Raw genomic sequence first — 26,122 nt, 5'->3', positions numbered from 1 at the left:
TAATAATATTCATAATAAATGTTTTTGAGCAGCAAATTAGAATGATTTCTGAAGGATCATGTGACTGGAGTATGATGCTAAAAATCAGCTTTGAAATCACAGGAATAAATAACATTTTAAAATATATTAAAAAACAGAATAAGTTATTTTAAAAAGTAAAAATGGTCTAAATTTTACTGTTTATGCTGTACTTGGATCAAATAAATGCAGGCTTGGTGAGATGTCTTAATTTTTTTTTTTAATCTTACTGTTCAAAAACTTTTCACTGGTAGTGTATGTGTACAAAAATAAGATTAAAAAAAAGAACAAAAATTAAAAAAATTAAAAAACAACTTTTTTTTTCTCTGTATCAAAATACTATGTAAATATAAAATGAACAATATAAAATCTGAATAAGAGTAAAATCTGGTAGTCATTGAGTTACTAACCATAACTGAATAAATGCTGTTATATATAACAGCTGTTCTGCAAGGTCTAAGATGCAATCAGGAGCCAGAAGCTTGATTTGTTATTTAACAAAATGCTGTGTTAAAAATATGCATCTTTAATACTCCAGAATAATAACAGAAGCAGGGAAGCTGTCATTTTTTTACTGCCTGACAAGCCACCACGACAAATAAGCACACAAACTTAGTTTCAAAGAGGGCATGTCTACTGTTTGAGATATTTGTAGAACCAGAATAAGAATTAACGGAAATAATGAGCTGATTTAGTGGTGAAAATCCATTTTTACGCACAAGTTTCTTGTTTTACAACATGAAAATAAGTTGTTCCGACATTTGTTCGTCAGTACGGCCAATTAAACCTTTAAGATTTTAAAATCAACTGTAAACGCAGCCAAAATGCCTTGTTGAACAATCATCCCTCTGAATTTCACACCTTGTCCTTGTCCTGTAGGTGGCTCGCCGTGATCGTATAGTGGTTAGTACTCTGCGTTGTGGCCGCAGCAACCCCGGTTCGAATCCGGGTCACGGCAGTTTTTTGTGCTGTAAAATCCCGTATTCATTATTACAGGTTCTGAGTATTTAAAACACGGCTAAATTAGGATGATTACAAAATGAGTATCAAATATCCACTACCGATTAAAAAGACTGACCTATTTGAACTTTGACGTAGTCACGTTGTTGCCCTGACGTCGAACGAGAATGCGTGTAATTTTGGTCTCTCCCACTAGGTGGTGATATTACAATTGTTAAGAATATGAGCCATACACACGTACTTGATTTTTAAACAACACTGACAGACTGATTGACTGGGTGAAGGTCTGATAAACGGCGACCTGCTGATCCGGCTGGTCGATGTTTGACTTTGTGTCGCTCCTCCTTCAAAACCACTAAACCCTACTCTGAAACTTTAGATACTCAGTCACTCACTGATTCCAGCAGACCCTCTTTGCCTCATTTAACACTTTAGGATTGTTAAACATGGAGAGTGTTTCCACATACACACATGAATCCAGCAGCAGTAAGAGGAAAGTGATCGCGGTGGTGGGAGGCGGTTTGGTGAGAATCACTTGATCTTTATAACTTGATTACATGCCTTAAATTTCTCTCAATCACCAGCTGTCTCTATCAGTGCAGTCACTGGATGTGTAAATATTTGAGGATCACAGAAAAGACCGATGTATGAAACGAAAGCTGCCAGTATGTCTGTCTGACTCAGGTCTGTTACGAATGTTTCCTACTGTATAAAAGACAAATGGACAATTATATTAAATGCAACCTTTGTTAAACAAAATTCAGAGATAGTAATTCTACTATAACTTACAGTAGGACAATGTTAATGATTGACAAAGTGGTTATGAAACTCTGTAAATGTACAGATGTGATGACATCCTGAATGATAAATTAAATAAAATAGCACTTTATTGGATTTTAGTCTATGCACTTTAGAATTATTTAAATTAAATACATAAAATGAAATGTACATTAAAATGCATATTGTTACACACAGTTCATGGCTTTGATCAAAGCTCAGAATATAATATCATAAACAAATTCAGTGGGTTATGGGTGTGTTTGTTTTCATCAAGTGTCTTTATGAATCATAGTTGCATAAACCAAATGTATTAATTGTTAATTGTTAAAGGGGTCCTATTATGCTCTTTTTCAAAGTATTGATTTTGTTTTGGGGGTGTACTAGAAACATGCTCTCCTGCTTGGTGGTTCGAAAAACTTTCTTTTTCACATACTTTACATTATTACAATACCTTTCTCCCAGCCTGGCCCAAATATCTCGATTAGTTCCGGGTTTAATGAAGGCCAGTCTTCCGAAACGAAATGTGTTATGATTGGTTAGCTGTCACACTAGGTTGCCATTGGCCAACAGTTTAGTTTAGACGGTGTTTCAGTACTGCCACACCCCTTGTCAACGCAGTTAGCGCAAGCTAGATTAATCAAGTACTGTTGATTCGCGTCCGAATGGCCTCCAGCTCCCCCTCTCTGGATGTCCAGCTCTACCTTTGTGTGAACTAATGGGTGGAGTTTTTAGGATAGGGTAAGAGTCCTCTCTATACAGCTCTGGGGTAAGGGGTAGGGTTAGGGTGTGATTAGATGTTTATCTCCACCAAGCGGCAACCTCCCGGTCTCCCTCTTGAAGCCAACACGGAAGTAACTAAAACTGCAATTCATCGACTGGCCACTAGAGGCTGGCTCCAAAAGGGAGTCATTCCCTCAGACCTCCCATGATAAAATGCCCAACTTTACAGCAGAAAAATATATGTTTACATCCTGGTACAAAAAGTGGTATTGGTCTATAGAGATCATTTTGCCCTTCATGACAACTGTGAGGGGGGTGATTTTTTTTTTATAACTCTTTATATTTATATTAAGCCTTAAAGTTCTGCACAATTAAGGGCGTGGCCACTTGAGTGACAGGTGGATTACCGCTTCGCCCTACAAGGCAAAAGAGTGTGAAACTGAGAAAAATGTCTTAAAAGATTTTTATTTTTCCAGAAAAATTAATTATAGGTAGGACACTGGAAATCTGGGGATTAAATGTTTTAATGAAAATGATCTTAAACTTGATTTTTGCCGCTATTTTGAAGTTATTGTTCTCCTTTGTATTGTCTGCAAAAAGTGAGATGTCAGGCCAAGGTAAAAGGCAGTAACAGCCACATTATATACAATATTTGGGTGCTGATCACCATTTACAGAATCATTATAGTAACATCTGTATAAAATCAAAGACTATAGAATGGACTACTTGCACTGAGCCTCGTGACGTACTTCCGTTTTGAAATCGTAGGGCTCAGTTATTTCCGGTTATGTACATTTTCAATGCGCTGTAATCATGTAGTTGACTTAAACGTCTATTAAAATGAGATTTCGCGGGATGATTTCCAATTCGCAAATCTTCGGAGACGGGAGAAAACATATTCTGATAATTATTGCGTATAGAATTTTCCAAACTGAACGGACGTGAAGTTTTAATGCAACATAAACCGATCTGAGAAAGCAGTGACTGGTAATCATACGTGACTGTTCACCACATATTGATGAACAGCTAAACAAATGCAGAGCACTGTAACTCAATTTGAGTGTTTCATAAGAAAGTCAAAGTGCTCTATAGTGTTCTATTCGCGACGCTGCAGTTTGTGAAATCTGAAGAATAAGATCATAATGAACCTTTATTTATCTGTATTAAATATGTTAGTCACTATTCTGTGTCATATTCTGTCATCATTTCACTGTATGTAGTCTAATGCCAAAATATGAGTATTCAATCGTCGCACTGTCAGCGTGTTACTGTTAAAAATTATTTTAAGGTTTAACATCGTTAAATTAGGCAGTTACCGCACATTCATTCAACCATGGACAACAATGGAATAAGCAGTATGGGCTCGGAATAAGAGCGCCAAGGCACACAAACAAATTAGCCATGGTTTTACTACAAATAAAACCAAAAATTGCAATTGAAGTTAAACCATATAACAACAAATCCATCGGGTATGAATTATGATCAGTAAAAGAAAAATGCTGTCCATGAGAATGCGGCAGATTAGTGGGGAAATGTATTTATTTATTATTCAGAATGCACATACCGAAGGGAAATATATTTATAGTAACCTTTCAGCAGGTTGAATATGATTCATTTTAACGCAGAGAATATGATTAATTGTTTTTTTTAAAGAAATGCCAGCCCTAAAATGTAGTAATAATCTGCGTCCTCATGAGAAACTGTCTGTGTGTAGGTGCGCTGAACGCTAACCGGAAACTCCCGAGCCCTAACAAGTAGAACGCGGAAGTAGTTGTGCAAGTAGTCCATACTCAAGACTTGTCACTCGTATAGTTTTGAATGGGGAAAGACGCAACGCTCATTATGGCCGCGAAGCCCCGCCTTCTTATTGAAAGAGCCAATCATTGATTAGTAAAATCAGCGCGTCACTGCAGCTGCCGTTAGAAGTCCCGGTTGCTACAGAAACAGTCAGCGTTCCGAGACGTGCGCTCAGTACTGCGCATGCGCACTGGCTGATCTAGCCTGAAAAATAAGTTTTTTTTTAACGCTATTGGAGCACATGGAACAATATTTATGAGGCAGTTCTTGTCAGATTTCATTGGTGATTTCAAATATGAAGTTTAATCGTAAGCTTGGTGAACAGTTTTGGAGAATTTGATGTTTCCCCATTCAAAGAAATAGGAGCTGCACTTGCCTGCCCGAGAGGCGTTTCAAAGATGGCCGCCGAGGGAAATGACTTGCCTTAAAGGGAATTTGATAAAATCTAGTGAGCATTCGTTATCTATAATGTGGTTTAATTTTTTTTTTCTGATCGTAACAACCAGACTAAAAGTTAAACATTAGTGAATAACGTTTTGAAACGTTTGAAAAAAATCCTTTAATTGATTATTTACGATTAAAGTGAAAGTGAAAGTGACAACGTACTGTCAACTATGGTGACCCATAGTCGAAATTGGTCCTCATCAACCCATCACGAGTACACACACACACACACTGAACACACACACACACTGAACACACACACACAGAACACACACACACACACTGAACACACACACACACACTGAACACACACACACACACTGAACACACACAGAGCAGTGGGCAGCCATTGCTCCAGGGAGCAACTGGGGGTTCAGTGCCTTGCTCAAGGGCACTTCAGTCATGGTATTGAAGGTGGAAAGAGTGCTGTTTATTCACAGTCCCCACCTTCAATTCCTGCTGGTGCGGGAATCAAACCAGCAACTTTCAGGTTACAAGCCTGACTCTCTAACCATTAGGCCATGACTGCCCCTAATTATTGTTGCCAAGTTATCGAATGGTTGCTTGCTTACAGTGCTTTATGGAGCGGTTTATTAGATTGAGATCTATCAAATTTGTTTGTCTAATGAAGTGCCGACAGATGTTAGGACGTCAACAAGTTAGGCTAAACCGTAATTTAAACGCAGCAGACTTTAATGGACAGTAAAACAAAGGCAGAATAGCGTACAGGGCAGCACAGTAATATTGATGAACAGCTAAACAAATGCAGAGCACTGTAACTCAATTTGAGTGTTTCATAAGAAAGTCAAAGGGTGGTAACTCATATTATACTGTGTTCTGCCTTGGTTTCTCCTGGGCTTTTCTCACGGCAGCACTGCTGTCACTACTGTTGAGTTAGGCGGGCATGGTTTCAGCAACTAGGCACATCAGCTTCACCCATGTCCCGCCTTTTTGCCCATTTTCGATTATCCGGGAGTGACACGCAGTGATGTGGTTGTGGCTAGAAGGGATACAGCTCCGACTGGAAACTAACAATGAAATGAATTGTTCTACATATTGGATTGTGTTTTTTTAACATCTACACCTACCCCAACCCTAAACTTAGCTCTTACTATAATACAAAAATAGTTTTATTGTTGTACAGTGTGACAAAAATAATGTTAGATTGATGTGCGCATGCCCAGTAGCAAGAGCTGTATTCCTTCTAGCCTTAACCCGGTGACGTGCTGCCAAAATGGCGGCGGTCAGCCCCGCCCACTTTAGGCTTCAAAAATGCTCTTCAGAAACCTAGGAGTGACATCACGGACACTACTTCCATGTTTTTTACAGTCTATGATCTCCACCCATTACCTCCAGCGAGGGGGAGTTAGAGCTCCAGCTCCTCCCATTTGGCAATGCAGCGAGCTCAGATTAATAGTGAATCTTACGTTTTAAATATAGATATTTTTCTTACAAAAATGCATCAATTCGTTACAGAAGACCCCCGGGAGCCGTGTGAGGTAGTTTTTATTATGGATGGATGCACTTTATTAGACTTTATTAGACTCCGATTGCATTCGTTTGAAAGAAGGAAGTCATATACACCTAGGATACATGGAGGGTGAGTAAATAATATGCTACAGTAGTGTTGAGTCCCATCCTCAGCCTGCGAGATTGCAGATACATGATAATATCGTGCTAATTTAATTTTTTTACGCATTAAATTAATTTTTAATGAGTAAATCTTATACAACACACTGCACACGTCTGTGGCGTGTTACGGCTCCGACGTGGCAACCGAAGTAGATCATGGCTTCGGCATGTGTTACGACCCCCTGTACTGCACACATCTACGGCGCGTTACAGCTCTGAAGCAGCCACTTTAGCCATTGTTTGTGTTTATACCTGCTGTGCTGCGGCTCGTTGAAGCGGCTCTCCGTGCTGCATCGCTAAAGTTAGGCTAATCCCCCACCTCGTCCCTAAACACCCCCGAACATTTTCCGTAGGCGGGATTTAATTCAATAAAATTGTAATGAACCGCATTGTGACATCATTGCATGCGGGAAAACAAACGCTGTAGTCCAAAGGAGCTGATCGTTGTAGTTCTTGGAAAGAGATTTTTTAAAAATGAAATATCTCCCTTTGGAGTGGACTTTGAGATTTGTAACTTTGTAGATCTTTTTTATGCCCAAAGATACACACCACACACTGACTAAAATTCAAAAAGTGAAAAAGCATAATAGCACCCCTTTAATTAATTAATTGTTCCCTATTTTAATGGTTTGATCTGCTTAAGGAAGTGATATAAAAAAAGCTATTATAGCTATTTGAAATAAAATAATTAAAGTAATAGTCATTATTTCTTCAATTGCTCTTTCCTTAATATGCTTTATACTTAAGTATGAGTTTATAAGGCTTAGTGTTCACATTGACCATTTCAGTGCATTTACTGGTAATATCATGGTGCATATCCAAAAATAAATAAATAGATAATCTATTTCTTAATCTAACCCTGTCAATTTAGGTTGGATCATTGAACGCCTGCTTCCTTGCCAAACGAGGATTTGACGTTGCAGTCTATGAATCTCGAGAAGGTGAAGAAGGCATTTGAGACATTATTTTAAGGCTGTCATTCTGCATCTTAGTTACATCGCTCTGCATGCTGCAAATTTTTTAAGCGCACTTATAATCTTGTGGAAGGATTTTACACAATTATAGGCCACCGCAGTCTCATTTTGCACAGATATGGGGTTTCAAATGTCTTCATTTAAACTCTTATTCTGTTAGATATTCGGCAGGCAAAAGTCGTGAAGGGCCGAAGCATCAACTTGGCCCTGTCTCACAGGGGGCGCCAGGCTTTGAAACATGTGGGAATGGAGGATAAGGTGGGTTAAATCTTGTTTATTGTGGGAGTTTTATGCATTGTTAAGTGTGCATTTATTCTGATTTTACATGCATTTGTGTCCTCTTTATAAAAGAGCTGTTTATAGTTGCTAAGGCCATCATATTCTGGCATTTTAATTAATAATGCATAGCACTGATTAAGTAATAAGTTGCCATTAGCAGATGCTTTGATCTTGCAGTGCCTTAGAGTATAGTGCACTTACTAAAAAGACAATTCCCAGAAGCTGGGTTCATTATTTTGCATGTTTCTTTCACGTTTGAGAGTGAAATGCCCCTTAATAAAGAACTTAACTAGTAGTACAGTATTTTCTGTAACAGCTCATGAATTATGTGATGGCTGAGATAGTCTCAGGCTTTTCCACAGAAGGAAGTGTTGAAAGTTCTAAGAGGAAGTCTGACCACATGAAACTAGGTCAAATGCTACTTATACTCAGTCAAACTTATTACAGGAAGAATTGCATTTTATATAGCGAGGACACAGAACTGTGTCTGTGTGATTTGGTTATTTTACACTTGTGTGACTATTCAGCCTGACAGGGTCAGGAATGCTAGATCAGGAATACCATATGAACTCAACCCTGAGTTAACATGATTTTTCATATCTGACAGAGTGTGACAGTCAGTCTGAAGCTTTAGAGTTATAAGGTGGATGGACGGAACTGCTGTGAGCCTTTGTATTTAAAATACATAATGTGATTTACCCAAGTAGGACATCTGCCTGGATCAACATCCTTTGTTGGTCCTGAAGCAACATTCCAACTTTAGATTTTAGGTTTTTAGTTCCAAAATTTGTTTTACCATTTTAGACCTCTGGTTTTAGTTGCAAAAATTGTATGTCAGTGACTTGTAAGGTCTTATATATAGTCTAATAATATTTTGACAGAAATTAATGCAACAGTGCATTTTAACAATGAAACAGTAAAGCAGGTGCATATACTGAATATTGTTTCCATTACAATTTCTTTGCTGATATATTTAGCAGTAAGTTTGAACAGTCATTTCTGTTTTTTCTTGTAGATAGTCTCCAAAGGGATTCCAATGCATGCCCGTATGATCCATAACCTGAATGGAAAATGCTCTCCGATACCCTATGGCAAAAAGGGACAGGTAATAATTTGATAAATTTTTTCAGATCTATACATTCATATTCACACAAATATAGTCACATGGCAGGTTGCAGTAAAGATGTTACACAGTTACAGGGTTATTCACCTGCTAGTTGAGAACATTTACATCACATATACATACGTGCATGGAGTCTGTTTGCTGATATGTGACCCCAGCCCCAGCAGAGTCAATACAACCATCTCCTTTCAAACCAGTTTGTTAATCATTACAATCATAATGCGTACATCATAGTGGCAATTAGGACTTTGACATAGCTGTTTTTCTTTTTATCAGAAATAAGCACATTTTGTTTCCTGTTACATCTACAGCATTCTAATTATTCTAAATTTCATCTGAATTTGACCAAAAAAACAAAAAACAAAAAAAACTGAATTTGTTTGAAAAAACAAACAAAAACAAACTATTTTTATAAAGCTGTATATAATATAAATAATTTTTCATATTAATACATTTGCATTTTTGGGCCTCTGTAAGTCATCATAATATCATTAAAATTAAATAATATCAATTTAAAATAAAAAAACAAAAACAAAACAAAAAAGTTAGAAGTATATAATATAATTTAAATAATTTTGCATATTAATACATTTGCATTTTTTATATATGTATAATATAAAGTCTATTAACATATTTACTAACATATACTGAAAATTTTCTAAAAAAGTAAGAGGTATGTAATTTTAATAATTTGCATATTAGGACATTAGCATTTTTAGGCCTGTGTAGGTCATCGTATTTTCATCTAATTTTATGACCAAAAAATAAAATAAATAAAACCTCTACTCATAACTCAAAAAAGAAAGAAATATTAAAAATTTTGAATTTGTTGAAAAAACAAATTTAATAAAGCAATATACAATAAATTTTCATATTAATACATTTGCATTTTTGGGCCTCTGTAAGTCATCATAATATTGAAATTTATGACCAAGAAAAAAACAAAAAACAAACTCAACTCAAATCTCAAAAAAAAAAAAAAATCATTCTTGTATAATACAAATTGGCATTTTATTTTTGTAAGTCATCTTATTTTCATTGAAATTTATGAACAAAAAAACAAATTTAATAAATCGGTATATAAGTGTAATAATTTTTCATATTAATACATTTGCTTTTTCACTAGGTAAGTCATCATTATCATTGAAATTTTTATTTAAAAAACTTTTTTTTTTACAAACTGAACTCAAAACTCAAAACTAAAAGTACAATTGCAAGACTGCAAAACCAGATAAGAACCACTGATTAACACATAAAACATCTTGTTTCACTCAGAAATATGTCACAGCCTAGAAATGGTTTCAAGTTGTTTTTGTGACAAAAGCCCTTAAATATGCTTTGAAAACAGTTGAGATGAAAATGTTTCTCTGGCCCAGTTTGTGTGTTCATTTTGTGCCTCATGAGGTTTGTGGGGATTATGTTTACTGGAAATCAGCAGATGGACAGAAACAGAACTGCTTTTAAACCATTATCTTATTGCTACTGCCATGTAATCTCCCCACAAAACACACTCACTGCAGCAAACAGACAAACAAACAAAGTGTGTGTCAAGGTGCTTTTAAACAGTTGTGGCATCTAAGCTGTAGATTATAGTGCCTTTCAGGTGACTGAACTCCATGGCTGTCATAAATCCATCATTTCAGACTTAAAATATCCCAGATAATCCAGAATATGCATAATAGAGATTAAACATGTCATTCCACCGACTGGATGTTCCCTAAACATGACTGTTCTTTGTGTTGTAGTACATCCTCTCTGTGGACAGAGCTAACCTCAACAAGGAGCTGCTAACAGGTAACAGTTCATTTCACCAACTTCATTTCAAAAGTGATTTGAAACACTGAATGTAAATTACACTGACCAAAATTATAAACGCAACACTTTTGTTTTTGCCCCATTTTTCATGAGCTGAACTCAAAGATCTAAGACTTTTTCTATGTACACAAAAGACCTATTTCACTCAAATTTGTCTAAATCTGTGTTAGTGAGCACTTCTCCTTTGCCGAGATAATCCATCCACCTCACAAGTGTGGCATATCAAGATGCTGATTAGACAGCATGATTATTGCACAGGTGTGCCTTAGGCGGGCCACAATAAAAGGCCACTCTAAAATGTGCAGTTTTACTGTATTGGAGGGTTCCGAAATCCAGTCAGTATCTGGTGTGACCACCATTTGCCTCATGAAGTGCAACACATCTCCTTCGCATAGAGTTGATCAGGTTGTTGATTGTGGCCTGTGGAATGTTGGTCCACTCCTCTTCAGTGTCCGGTGAGTATGCTGGCCATGCAAGAACTGGGATGTTTTCAGCTTTCAGGAATTGTGTACAGATCCTTGCAACATGGGGCTGTGCATTATCATGCTGCAACATGAGGTGATGGTTGTGGATGAATGGCACAACAATGGGCCTCAGGATCTCGTCACGATATCTTTGTGCATTCAAAATGCCATCAATAAAATGCACCTGTGTTCGTTGTCCATAACATATGCCTGCCCATACCATAACCCCACCGCCACCATGGGCCACTCGATCCACAACGCTGACATCAGCAAACCGCTCACCCACATGACGCCATACATGGTGTCTGCCATCTGCCCTGTACAGTTACAATGACGAACTGCAGTCAGGTCGAGACCCCGATGAGGACGACGAGCATGCAGATGAGCTTCCCTGAGACAGTTTCTGACAGTTTGTGCAGAAATTATTTGGTTATGCAAACCGATTGTTGCAGCAGCTGTCCGGGTGGCTGGTCTCAGACGATCTTGAAGGCGAAGATGCTGGATGTGGAGGTCCTGGGCTGGTGTGGTTACACGTGGTCTGCGGTTGTGAGGTCGGTTGGATGTACTGCCAAATTCTCTGAAACGCCTTTGGAGACGGCTTATGGTAGAGAAATGAACATTCAATTCACAGGCAACAGCTCTGGTGGACATTCCTGCAGTCAGCATGCCAATTGCATGCTCCCTCAAAACTTGCGACATCTGTGGCATTGTGCTGTGTGATAAAACTGCACATTTTCGAGTGGCCTTTTATTGTGGCCCGCCTAAGGCACACCTGTGCAATAATCATGCTGTCTAATCAGCATCTTGATATGCCACACCTGGGAGGTGGATGGATTATCTCAGCAAAGGAGAAGTGCTCACTACCACAGATTTAGACAGATTTGTGAACAATATTTGAGAGAAAATAGGCCTTTTGTGTACATAGAAAAAGTCTTAGATCTTTGAGTTCAGCTCATGAAAAATGGGGGCAAAAACAAAAGTGTTGCGTTTATAATTTTGGTCAGTGTACACTGCTGTTCAAAAGTTTGGGATCAGTACGATTTTTAATGTTTTTTAAAGAAGTTTCTTATGCTCATCAAGGCTGTGTTTATTTAATATTTTGAAATAATATTACAATGTAAAATAACGTTTGTCTATTTTAATAAAAACAAATTTATTCCTGTGATGCAAATCTGAATATTTAGCATCATTACTCCAGTATTCAGTGTCACATGATCCTTCAGAAATCATTTTTAATATGCTGATTTATTACCAATGTTGGAAACAGTTGTGCTGCTTAATATTTTTGTGGAACCTGTGATGCTTTTTTCAAGATTCTTTAATGAATAAAATGTTAAAAAGAACAGCATTTGTTCAAAATATAATATACACTACTGTTATACACAAAATATAATACACACAACAATATACACTACTGTTCGACATTTGGAGTGAGTACATTTTTATTCTTTCTTTTTTTTGAAAGAAATTAATACTTTTATTCAGCAAGGATGTCTTAAATTGATTTTTTTTTTTTTTTAAAAAGTGATAGTAAAGTCTTATATTGTAAGAAAAGATTTCTATTTTGAATAAATTCTGCTCTTTTTAATGTTTTATTCATCAAAGAGTCCTGAAAAAAATATCACAGATTCAAAAAAAATATTTGGCAGCAAAGTTGTTTAAAACATTGATAATTCTAATGAATAAGCATATTAGAATGATTTGGATCATGTGACATTTAATACTGGAGTAATGGCTAATAAAAATTCAGCTTTGCATCACAGGAATAAATTATATTTTAAAGTATATTAAAACAGAAATAATTATTTTATTTTGTAATAACATTTTTCTGTATTTTGATCAAATAAATGCAGCCTTGATGAGCATAAGAGACTTCTTACAGATCCCAAACTTTTGAACAACAGTGTACATTTTTTTATAACAATGTAAATTTTTGCTTTCACTTTTAATGAATTCAATGCATCCTTGCTAAATAAAAGTATTAATTTTCTTTAGAAAAACTTAACTACCACACTTCTGAATGGCAGTGTACATTGGATTACAGGTTGAAAACTTGTGAACGCCATTACACGATGACTAAAAGTTACTACATTTGTTTGCAAGAAACACATTTCAGTTACATATTACAATTACATATTGCTAAGTAAATAACATTAAGTATGTGAATTGGGATGCGGTCAAAGTCTTTGAATACTTAAGCCTGTTTGAATCGTATTGCTTTTGTTTACTGAATAAACATGCAGAATTGCAATGGTTTCTTGCAGCGGCTGATGCATATCCAAACACTACACTGAACTTTAATCACAAGCTCCAGGACTGGAGTCCAAAAACAGGAACGATGACCTTCATTGGGTAAACAGTAATCACATTCTGTCATTCTGTCTTAGAAAAATAATACCATGATATTGTTTAAAATACCTTAGGCTACCATGTAAAGAAATAGTCACCCAAAAAAAGAGAAAAAGAGAGAAAAAAAAAACTCTAATAGTACTTTGTGATATTGTTATTTTTAATTAGATTATTATTGTTTTTTTAATAAAATATAATTTAGAATATTATTCAAAACTATACAAATTTTTCAATGACATTAAAATAACACAGTTATTAAAAAATAAAGAAATAAAATTATTAAAAAAAAATTAAAAATACAGGATTTAAATGATAATAAAATGAATAACAATAGATTTTTTTTACGTGAGCTGTACCTTTAAATAAATATTTTTGTAACTTCACATCAGGTTCGACTGCCCAAGAGGGTCACATGATCATGATCAAAAGAGTTTGGAAATTAATTTCATGTGGATATTCAGTTTGAATTCGATTGCATTTCAGTAGAGAGGCAAATGAGATTTCGTCTCTTTACAGACCTGATGGGCAGAAGGAGGAGATGCGGGCTGATCTGATCGTAGGCTGTGATGGAGCTTTCTCTGCCGTCAGGAAGCAGTTCCTACGGCAAAGTCGTTTCAATTACAGCCAGACGTACATTCCCCACGGGTACATGGAGCTCACCATGCCTCCTAAAGACGGAGATGTAAGTGTCACAGCAATGTTATCTGACAGTCTTACTTGCATATCTGCCCTCATTTTGTCTGCTCACGTTTCTTTCAGTTCACAATGGAGCCCAATTACTTGCACATTTGGCCCAGGAACACTTTCATGATGATTGCCCTACCCAACTTGGTATGTTCTTGTAATCATTTTCTTTGTCTTTTACTGTTATATTGTTATTTTTAATCACATTATTATTGTTTTTTAAATAATTGTTAGTACATTTTTATAAAATTAAAGAACATTTTATTATTTTACAATTTATTCACTTTTTATGATTATTATTATGATTATAAAATATTTTATTTAATATTCAGTTATTCAAATATAATATTTTACTGTTTAGTAGTAGTAGTAGTATTTTGTGATTATCTATTCATTAGTTTTGCGTTTTCATCATCATTAAACAATATTTTATAATTTATTATTTTTAGTTATTTTGTGATTAACACTTCATTAGTTTATTCAGTTATTATTATTATTATTATTATTATTATTAAAGGATATTTACCTGTTTGTTTTTGGTTGCTGTTGTTATTATTATTAGTATTATGATTAGTAATAATAATAATAATAATAATAATAATTATTATTTATTAATTAGATAATTTTAATTCTAAATCAGTTATATATATTGTAAATATTAAATATGAATAAATATAAATAATATAAACATTTAATATAACGTGATTAACCATTTATTGGTCTATTATTATTATTATTATTAAATATTACATAACATTTTATTATTTATTAAAAATTGTGATGATCTAGTCATTATTTTTTATTAAGATTATAATGACTATTATTATTATTATTATTATTAAAGGATATTTAATTTTTTGCGATTATCAATTTGTTTTTGGTTGTTGTATTATTATTATTTATTAATCATATAATTTTCATTATAAACAAGTTATAATTATTAAATATTGTAAATATTAAATATTAATAAATATTAATATTAATTATATATATTTTTTGTGATTAACCATTTATTAATTTGCTGTTTATTATTATTATTAAATATTACATAACATTTTATTTTTTATTAAAAATTGTGATAGTCTATTTATTATTTTTTTATTAGGATGATAATGACTATTATTATTATTATTATTACTAATATTAAAGGATATTTCATTTTTTTGTGATTAGCTATTTGTTTTTGGTTGTTATTATGATTAGTAATAATAATAATGTTAATGATTATTATTATTTATTTATTTATTATATAATTTTAATTATAAACACTGTACATATTAAATGGTGTAAATATTAAATATGAATAAATATGAATAAATATTAATTATATAATTTAATGCGATTAACCATTTATTAGTTTGTTGTTTTTATTATTATTATTATTAAATATTACATAACATTTTATTATTTATTAACAATTGTGATTATCCTTATATTATTATATTATTATTATTATTATTATTATTATCATCATCATCATCATTTTTAATGTGGTTTTCCAGCACAAATACAACCTTTGGCATGGCATACAAATGCTAAAAGTTTCAAAGTCTCTGTACTAGTATGTTATACTAGTTTTTTTATATATTCCAGCAGGTCTGCATTTTTTCCATAGTATATTTATAGTATATATATATATATATTAATATAGTACATAGTACATAGTATGTATTTATAATTACATTAAAATAATGGCCTCCAGAAGTGTTTTGAAGCCACATTATAATCTTTTGCTTTGATTATGTTGTGGTTTCCCTGTGGAAAATCTTGTTTCTTTTTGATTATGGTTTTTCAAGGACAGGACGTTCACATGCACACTCTTCATGCCCTTTGAAGAATTTGACAAGATCCGCACCGGTGAGGAGGTCATCCGTTTCTTCCAGAAATACTTTCCTGACTCTGTACCTTTAATAGGAGTGTGAGTACAGTTCGTTCTCTTTCTCTTTCAGTCTCTTATCACTCTTTCTGCTTCATGCCTCTCTCAAGTCCATCTTAGTGAGGTGTGAAATTGCAGTCTAACAGACACACAGCCCAGCAGGCGGCTTTTTCTTTATATGAATGCTGCAGGTGATGAGGAGATACAGTACTGAGATGATGGGGTGAGGACAGTGATTTCAGACCTCACGGAACTGTAAATGAGTTTCAAACAGCTCAATGTGCAGTTTAGCATTCGGGAATTGACTGAAGATGTTCTCATTTTGCTCAAAATGTGCATTTGGTTGTAAAAATTATTCAGTGATCTACATGCCCTTAAAGATCCAACAGAAGTATGTGATTTTGCAATACATTGCCATTCAAAAGTTTTATGAGAAAACTCTTATGCTCACAAAGGTTAAATTTATTTGATTAAAAATACAGTACAAACTGTAATATTGTGAAATATTTTTATGGTTTAAAATAACTGTTTTCTGTTTGAATATATTTTAAAATATTATTTATTGTTGTGATGCAAAGCTAAATTTTCAGCATCATTACTTCAGACTTTAACACTGACCCTTATATAAAATATTCAATTTCAGGCTTTCATATTATATGTTGAATAACTACACTGTGAAAAACAAGAAAACACATTTTTTGAGTCAACTTAAAATAATTTGTTACCCTGTTGCCTTAAAATGTAAAGTTCGGTCAACTCAAATAGGTTTAGTCAACTTAAAATGTTAGGTTGTACTAAGTGACAACTTGGATATTTGAGTTGACTAAATAAAAAATTTGGTTCGTTGAACTTTAAAAGCTGGGCATGTTACCCAGCTGCCTTTTTCAAGTTGACTAATTGTTTTTGAGTTGACTGAACTTAAAATTTTAATACAGCCAGGTAACAAATTATTTTAAATTGACTCAACAAATTGTTTTTTAGTGTAGTCAGTGTGGAAATGAATGGTACTGGTTGTAATTCTCAAAATGTGTTTTTTATTTTATTTAAAAGGAGGCTTTTGATGAGATTGTCCTACATTAAAGGGGTCCTATTATGCTCTGTTACAAAGTCTTGATTTTTTTAGGGGGGTGTACTATAACATGCTTTCATGCTTTATTTTTAACATAATTTACATTATTACAATACATCTCTCCCAGCCTGGCACAAATGGCTCGATTAGTTCTGGGTTTAATGAATGTCCGCCTACCGAAAAAAGAAATGTGCTATGATTGGTTAGCTGTCCCACTGCGTTGTGATTGGCGAACAGCTTAGATGGTGTTTCAGTACTGCCACGCCCCTTGTCAAAGAAGCAAGTTCCATGTACAACTGTTTGCGCAAGCTAGATTAAAGTGATTCTTACATTTTAAATATGGATATTTTTCTTACAAAAACGCATCGATTCACTAGAGGAGGCCTTTATTGCCCATTTCATATTCAACTTAAAAAAGTAAGTGTTCGTTAAAGGGGTCATCGGATGCCCATTTTCCGCAAGTTGATATGATTCTTTAGGGTTTTAATAAAAAGTCTATAATATACTTTGGTTAAAAATTCTCAGTGGTAGTGTAAAACAACACCTTTTTTACCTTGCCAAAATCAGCTCTGCAAAAATCATCCCATTCTGGTCAAGGCTGCTTTAAATGCAAATGAGCTCTGCTTGCCCCACCCCTCTATTCTCTCTGTGGAGTGACAAGCCTGTTTACTTTAGCCGCATTTAGCCCTAAACTTGCTAACTAGCACATTATTAGGAAAGGCGATCACAAAGATTCATAAAAAAACCCTTATACTCACTTCTGCTGTAAGTGAAGCTGATCATGAATGATTCGCATGAACATAAATGGATACGTGTAGATCGGGAGGTGCATTCCCTTCACAAACAAACGTAAATCTACTGCATCTTCAGCGGCTCAGATTTTTGGATTAAATGACGACCGCTACGTTCATTATTACATCCAGCAACACAACACCTCAATCGCACAGTCAGAGATATTCTTCAGGCATGTGATTGGCTAAGGACAAAAAAGCAGGAAAATATACTAAGACAACCAACCAGCCCCCCCCCTCCATCACCACCTCTCTCTATAACAACAAATAAATTTTAACTTATTTTTGTACACTCTGTGGGTAGTAACTACAGTACTGGTACAACAGTATTTTCTTTAGCGGCTATAGAAAACCATTCCCTTTCGTTCCCTTTAGTTACTGTTGTTATGTCCGACAAGCGACGCATAATATAATAAAATATTGAATGGGAATATACGTTGCACTTGACCTATCACTACAAGACGACTCGACAGATTCGGCAGCATTCATTCGCGGAAAAATCATTAGGCCTACATAGTCTACATGTAGATTCCTTTAAATGTTAAGGGGAAGATTAAAAAAGAGAAACTGGGTCTGTGAATTCAATTCTCACAGAATCACAGTTGAATTCACGATTGAATTCATATCTTGCTACTCAGTCAGAATCTCATTAACCTGGAGTCCCAGTCTCTGTCACAATAATCATATAGGCTATGTGATGTTTTAGGCCTATTTTGCAGACATCCATTTAAAATGTAGGCAATGGCTTATAAAGAAACTTTTTTCCATATCCACTTAGGTTTCTCAGCTTGCACTCTAGCATTTGTGTGGTCCAGGTAACGTTAGCTTTGCATAAAAAAAAATGGTTATCATTCGCATGGCTACTTTTACTTGAGTAAAGAAGTTAAATCAGTACTTCTACTTTTACCAGAGTATTTTTTAACACAAGTATCTGTACTTCTACTTGAGAACGAGAAGTGAGACGGACTATTTTCTTTAGCGGAAGCAATATAAATCGTTTTTAAATCAATAAACTCCTTTTAAAATCAATATTTTGTGTCAAATTATTGATTTATTTTGTAGGTAGCCATGTAATAAGCGGGATAATGTAGAGTTTGTCTTACATGTGCTTCATGAGGCACACACGCGCGGTCTCTTGCTCTCTCTCGTCATGCACGCGCTACGCGGTTTGGAGCACAGTCTCTGTCTCGCGGGCGCACTCACTCCCTCGCTCGCTCTAGATTCCGGGAGAAACTATTTGCGGCCATCAGATTCAGTGAGCTATATATTTGATATAATAATTAAAATATAATTATTGATTTTTCATTAGACTATTTTTTGGTGCCCCCTCAGCACTCGGTACCCTACGCACAGTGCGTGATGCGCGTGGTGGGAGCGGCAGCGCTGAATGAACCTTATTGAAAAGTGTTAACTTACCATCTTATCAGTTAACGGTTAATAATCGGACAATGATTTGCGGTTGTCGGCTGGGAAAATTAACCGAAATGAGCGACTGAGGTAACTTACACTGCGCAGCAGGGAGCTTGATTGACAGGTGATCTGACCAATCATACTTCGCCATCCGCCATTTGCGAACGGTCGCAAATACGTCCTTGTTGATACTTGGAAAGGAAGGAAAAATGCATCTCTTTGCCATCTGACGTGTCGCCCGGTGTGGCCCTATTGCTCGGGGACGGCGATTGTGGTTCCGTCCCGGGTTACCATGGTGACGGCTGTGAGATCGCCCCCCCTTTTTTTTTTTTTTTTTTTTTTTTTTTTTTAACAGATCTGCATGATTCACATAGGTCACATTTTCAGGTCGAAAAATCCGGAATTCCGGATTAATCCGGAAAAATCACATCCCTGATTCTTGTTTAACTTACAGTTATGCTCCATGCTCCGGCATCGAAACAAAGAGGGCGGACTGTTACAGCTGATTTAATGGCTCGATTTGAAAAAGGGGATATTATTTTTACAGATTTATTAAAAACCACTGCATGGATTTTTATCATTATAGGGTAGATGTGTACATAAACTGCCAACACACATTAATGTTCAAACAACATGTAAAAGTGAACTTAGCATCCGATGACCCCTTTAAAATTTTAAGTTTACTCAACTCAAATTTCCACGTTTTCATGTAATATAACTTAACATTTCATGTTGAGTAAACTTAAAATTTTAAGGCAGCACAAACACTTACTTCAAGTTGAAACTACTTTTTTTAAGTTGTTTTTTTTTTTTTTAACAGTGCATGTATTCTGTCAGGCTGAGTGTGTTTATATGTCTGTGTTTTCACAGTGAGGCTCTCAAACAGGATTTCTTCCGGCTGCCGGCTCAGGCCATGGTCTCTGTGAAGTGCACCCCGTATCATCTGTTTGATAAGTGTGTTCTTATGGGAGATGCGGCCCACGCTGTGGTTCCTTTCTACGGTCAAGGCATGAATGCAGTAAGTGGGGGTGGTGAGGATATTCATTCTCATCAACCAGCTTTAGTTTTTTTTCAAGACATCTCAAGCTAATTGCTCCCAGTGAGGTAAACATAATCTGTACATCAGATAAAATGTGATTAACAGTACACAGTATTCCAATAGCTCTGGAGCAAGTAAACATTTGTATTTAATAAAGCATTGGCCAGAACACAGTTAATATTACTGGGATGCTATTATAGTTGATTTTATTGCTATTTTAAACGTATTCAAAATAATTCTCAGTAATTAAAATAAATCTGAAATCTGAAATGACTGGTTATGATCGACTGTGATTGGTTCATGTGATAAATCCCGCCTTTTGTGCGCATTCATGAATCAGTCTGAATGAACAATATAGTGGTGTTAATGGGAAGACTAATAGTAAGTAAACAACTCACACACGTTGATATATCCACTTTGTTAGATCAAAATAAGACTTAAAATGGCATGAAAACATCTCCATGTCTGTGACAATATTTAATAAGGTTTGATGATAGACGATCAGAAAAATGCAAAAATAGTTAAAAATCCAAAAAATTAAAAAGAACAGAATATCTGAACATAAATTGTTACTGCTTGAGTTATTATTTTGAAATAAATGTTAAATACTTAAAAACAATAACTTGATGAAATTTAAACTTGACTTTATATACACACATTTTTTATTAATTTTTATTTCAGTTTTAATTTGATTTATTTTAGTACACCAAGATAAACTAAATAAAAATGGGTAATGCTTTTTTGGCTAGTACTTAAGTTTGAATTTTTTAAATATTTTATTTTAGTTATTTAACATTTATTATTTCAAGTAACAAAAATGTTTTACTGTCTTATTTAACTAGTCTATAATAACCCTGATATGGATCTTATTTTTTAAATTGTGTACTTGCAAATATAGTCACTGAAGTTCTTGCAGAGTGAAATGTTTAGCACAAGTGGAAGAATATTAATAACCAATAAATGTGTGTTTTGCTTTATACATTTGAGTGTTCACTCAGAGCCTCAGAGACATTTTTATATTTTTTTATTCACAGGGCTTTGAGGATTGTTTAGTTTTTGACGAGATTATGGACCTGTTGAATGAAAACCTTGGTAAGAAAGAAACAGCTTTACAAGAAAATTCATGAGAGTGCAAAATATTTCTGAAATTTAAGAAATGTATTATTAATTAATGAAAAAAGTTAATGAAAATAAACAAATATATACACTGCCGTTCAAACATTTGGGATCGGTAGGACTTGAAATGTTTTTCTATTGCTCATCAAGGCTGCATTTATTTGAGCAAAAAAAAAAAAAAAAAACTGTAATATTGCGAAATGTTATTACAATATAAAATAATGGTGTCTATTTTAATATACTTTAAAATATAATTTATTCCTGCGATACAAAACTGAATTTTCATCAGCCATTACTTCAGTCTTAAGTGTCACATAATGATGGGATCTAAGAGATGCCAAATATATGCTCACAAATTTAATGATTCATTTTTCATATGCTTTGCTTGCAGCTGCTGTGCTCAAAGAATACACCAGAGTCCGTGTACCTGATGATCACGCCATAGCTGACCTGGCCATGTACAACTATGTAGAGGTAGCCCATTAACTCAATGTCTGCAGCATTACTGTATTTGAACTCCAGGTGTGGTCACTTCCTGCAGTCACATGACTTCCAACATCACCTGCAACTCTTTAGTTCAAGTTTAGTTCATTTGACAATAAGTGTGTTCGACTTAAACGGGCACTGTACAGATCGATCGTTGTATGATATCAAAGTACCGCAAGAGGGATTAGAGAGTTAAACAGGTTTGTAGTTAAACAAGTTTGTTTATTAGCGCTGCTTCACAAAGCTGTGCTTGTTTTCTGTTCATTAAGTAGCACACACACACACATTACAGAATAAACACACACTGACACAATAGCAGTAATCTGACCAGCTGATCGCATGTGACATACAAACCGCAGTGACACAGGTCACCCTCATTACTGATGGCAAGGTGAAACAAACACATTTGTTTTCAAGAGGTTTAGCCCAGACCAAGACCATTATGTGATCTGTGTCGCAGATGAGAGCACACGTCAATTCCAGATATTTCCTGTTCCGAAAATACCTGGACAATTTCCTTCACTTCATCATGCCTAAAGCAGTCATCCCACTTTACACAATGGTAAGAGCCTTTTGGTGCTGTATCATCTTGTTTTATGTTATTGGTTAGTTCACTAATTCTTATGCCGGATTACTTGCCTCTTAGGTCACATTTACCAGAACAAGATACCATGAAGCGGTAAAGCGCTGGCATTGGCAAAATAAGGTGAAGACAAATCCTATGTGTTTGAAAGTGATAAACGTTTGGCAGACAAATGACCTGTGCCAGTGTAAAATCAGGAACTGTGTGAGGCTAAAAACAGAGAGTTTTAAAACAGCTCTTTCATTCAAAGCTATCAAAAAATATTATTATAGTTATAGTCATAATAGCACATTATAGACTGATGGTAGAAAAATAAGTTTAATTGTGTTTTTTTGGTGTATTTGAACCCTTTTCATCAATGATTATGATTTTGAGAGCCATCTTTTTACACTGAGGACAACTGGTGGACTCATATGCAACTATTACAGAAGGTTCAAATGCTCACTGATGCCCCAATGGGAAAAAAAGATGCATTAAGAGCCAGGGGGTGAAAACATTTGAACAGAATGAAGATGTGAACATTTTTCTTGTTTTGCCAAAAAAATCATATTTTTTGATTTAATACTGCCCTTCAGAAGCTACAGAAGATACTTACATGTTTCCCAGAATTAGTTAAATTTACACTGTTCTTCAAAAGTTTTCACCCCCGGCTCTTAATGCAAAGTTTTTACTTCTGGAGCATCAGTGAGCGTTTGAACCTTCTGTAATAGTTGCATATGAGTCCCTCAGTTGTTGTCAGTGTGAAAAGATGGATCTCAAAATCATACAGTCATTGTTAGAAAGGGTTCAAATACACAAAAATGCTGAAAAACCAAAGAATTTGTGGGACCTGAAGGATTTTTCTGAAGAACAGTGGGCAGTTTAACTGTTCAGGACAAACAAGGAACTCATGAACAACTATCACTAAACAAAAATCACAGCTGTGGATCATTCAGGTAACAACACGGTATTAAGAATCAAGTGTATGTAAACTTTTGAACGGGGTCATTTTTAGAAATTATTTTCTCTTGTGGACTGTAAACTGTGTAAACGTCTTTTATGTGAAATATCTTATTCAGGTCAGTAAATAAAAAATAACATGCGTTTTGTATGATCCCTCTTATATGGAAGCCCATTTCCACCACTGAATAAAAAATAAAAGAAGGTTATTGCGACTTCTCACAATTCTGACTTTTTTTCACAGAATTTTATGATTTAAACTCGCAATTCTGTGAAATAAAGTCAGATTTGAGTATATAAACTGATCTTAAGATTAAAGTCAGAATTCCAAGATATAAATTCGCAATTCTGAGAAACAAAGTCAAAATTTTGTGATACAAACTTGCAATTCTGAGAAATTAAGTCAGAATTGTGAGATATAAACTCGCAATTCTGTGAACATATCAGTCTTTTTTTCTCCTTAGAACTGGACTTTATAACTCGCAATTGTGCATTTATATCTCACAGTTCTGAGAAAAAAAGTCTTTCACAGCAGATGTCTTTCAGTGGCGGAAACGGGCTTCAATACTCCTATTTTGGAAAAATAATTACGATTTTGAAAAAGGATTTTAAAAAATCTGTAACTTTCTCACAGATAGTATAAAAATAATTAATCGTCTTGCTGGTCTTTTGCAGGTGATCACTCGAGGTCTGTGGGTATGTGGAGTTGTGTCTGCTGCAGGAGGGACATATGTCTTGGTCAGATACTCTCACAAACTCCCCAGCATCTCTGCAGAGCACCTGTGGACCCGTATACTTGCCTTAAAGCGCTTCTAAACTAATGCACAGGAAACTAGGGGCTAGTCGACTAAACGGTACAGCTCCTACTAGTCGACACTGAAAACAATAGCAGACTACACGACAGAAAAAAAACATGATTTTAATTTTAATGTTACATTTAAAACATTTTAAATAAGCTAATATTAATAGTTTGAAAAATAATACATTATTTTTAAAAGTGCATCGGGGCGAAAACTACATTTTTACCTCAGACCTCGCATGCCCTTATAGAGACCTCATGACCACGCAAAATACTAAGGTGTGGGGTTATTTTGAATTAGAAGGAATCGGAAAAGTTAACGGTGTAATATCAAATTGGCTTACAATAACTCTACTGGAGTGATGCATAACAGGCTTGTCGTAGGCGTTAGCTTAAAGCAGGGGCGTCAAATCCAAACTTAGTAGGGGCCATGCTGAGGGGTGTGAATAAAATCAGGGGCCGGACATATATTTAGATGATATGTAGGTTACTGATGAAATATAAGTGTATTAGTAACTTTAAAAAAAAAAAAGAAAAATTCACAATTCATTAAACCACATTTATCAAAATAACAAGGTTTTAATTTTAATTAAGTTGTAATGCATTTCTAACACATTTTGTATCACAGCAAGCTTTTTTCTCTTTATCAAAAAATAAGGTCTTTGACTAGCTTAACTGCATAGAAACAGTACTTCAAAACAGTAGCATAAAGTAGGCCTACTTTAAAAACAAAAACTTCAGTTTTAGAAAAACTGTTTGATAAAGCAAAATAGCCAACAATGGATAGATATAAATTCCACAAGATATATAGACAACAAATGGTATTTGATATTGTATTATTTGTCTTACTTTGGTAGCTTTTATTTTGAAACGACAACTTTAACGTGAAAGAACACGTGCACTGTGATATGCCAATAGGCATGTTTTAAACTGTTATCAGACACTCTGCATCTCTTCTTAAGGCCTGTTTACACCTGGTCACTTTATGCGTTTCCGCAGATCGGATATCCAATTTGTTACATCCTTTCTATTCACACATATGTCGCGCTATATTTAAATTTAACGGAGTTCACGTCAACGAAAGCAACAGAGGGCTGCATTTTATTCATCATAAGCTAAATTCAAGATCAAAGACCGTAATAGGAGAAAGCGCAGCAACAGCACTGGAAAGATACATTAGTCTTACTACTTTTAATGAAGATGACTGTGTGTTGAGCATATGCGGCAGCGATGCCTGACTATAACATATTATATAGCCTATAACGCTCTCACACATTTATTATTTTAACATTTTGGGACGAGTAAAATTTACATATGTGGTTTCAACAACAGATGCATTTACACTTGTCCAGTTTTGTCTGGAATGCGGCACAGACCACTTTCTGAAGTAGTTTGAGCGATCTGTCTCGAATAATCTTTTCGGGGGGCATTTACACCTGGACTTTTCACGATCGGATAGCTATCCAATCAGAGAAAACGCATGAAGTGAGGTGTAAACAGGCTATTCTGTTTTGCTGTAGCTTAAGTAAAAGTATAAAAACAAATATGATTACGAATAGAATGCTTCGGAGGCAGCATTCCAAGGCAGGAAGGCATCAAGGCACATCCGAATCCAAATTCTGCTTCACTTCCTGTCTCCAGAGGTACCTTCTTCTGATTGAATTTTGAAGACAGCATAGATGTATTCTTCACTGCCTTAGGTATTCCACAATTCTGTGCATTCCATTCTGTGACGGTTGAGCTAAAAAATAAAGATGGTGTTTGAAAGTTGCGTTTGGTGGTCAGTTTGTGTGTAAATGTATATTTCTGACTAACTTTTTGCACTTTTGATGTTATTTCTAGCAAGAAATCAAAATAATAGTATCTAAATATTTGTTTAGTTATCATCAAAACTTGTTCTATTTTGATATAGATAATTAAACCGTTATGCTGCCTCAGAAGCCTGTCCGAAATCAGTTTTGTGAGGTGCCTTCAT

At 34.9% G+C, this 26,122-nt stretch overlaps 1 protein-coding gene and 1 non-coding gene across 3 annotated transcripts; both read left to right on the top strand.

The window, feature by feature from the left end:
* Positions 1 to 904: 904 nt before the first annotated feature.
* Positions 905 to 976, top strand: trnah-gug (transfer RNA histidin (anticodon GUG)). The gene has a single exon. It is a non-coding gene; the product is annotated as a tRNA-His (tRNA).
* A 323-nt stretch (positions 977 to 1,299) lies between these two features.
* LOC127174915 (kynurenine 3-monooxygenase) lies at positions 1,300 to 25,908 on the top strand. 2 transcript variants are annotated; one of them, XM_051125600.1, is made up of 15 exons: positions 1,300 to 1,502; positions 7,223 to 7,292; positions 7,486 to 7,583; positions 8,620 to 8,709; positions 10,473 to 10,521; positions 13,271 to 13,358; positions 13,872 to 14,037; positions 14,115 to 14,186; positions 15,836 to 15,957; positions 20,056 to 20,203; positions 21,259 to 21,316; positions 21,732 to 21,814; positions 22,287 to 22,388; positions 22,473 to 22,532; positions 24,024 to 25,908. In XM_051125600.1, exons 1-15 carry the CDS (start codon positions 1,425 to 1,427, stop codon positions 24,162 to 24,164), a joined length of 1,425 nt encoding a protein of 474 aa, XP_050981557.1. In that variant the 5' UTR covers positions 1,300 to 1,424; the 3' UTR covers positions 24,165 to 25,908. The 2 variants fall into 2 exon arrangements, with proteins under 2 accessions (XP_050981557.1, XP_050981558.1); XM_051125601.1 differs by lacking the exon at positions 1,300 to 1,502 and adding an exon at positions 1,551 to 1,662.
* The last annotated feature ends 214 nt before the right edge of the window (positions 25,909 to 26,122 follow it).

Source organism: Labeo rohita, chromosome 13 (assembly GCF_022985175.1).
Source record: "Labeo rohita strain BAU-BD-2019 chromosome 13, IGBB_LRoh.1.0, whole genome shotgun sequence".
NCBI lineage: Eukaryota > Metazoa > Chordata > Actinopteri > Cypriniformes > Cyprinidae > Labeo > Labeo rohita.
Note: the sequence above shows the minus strand (reverse complement) of the source record. Positions and strands in the feature narration are given on the sequence as shown.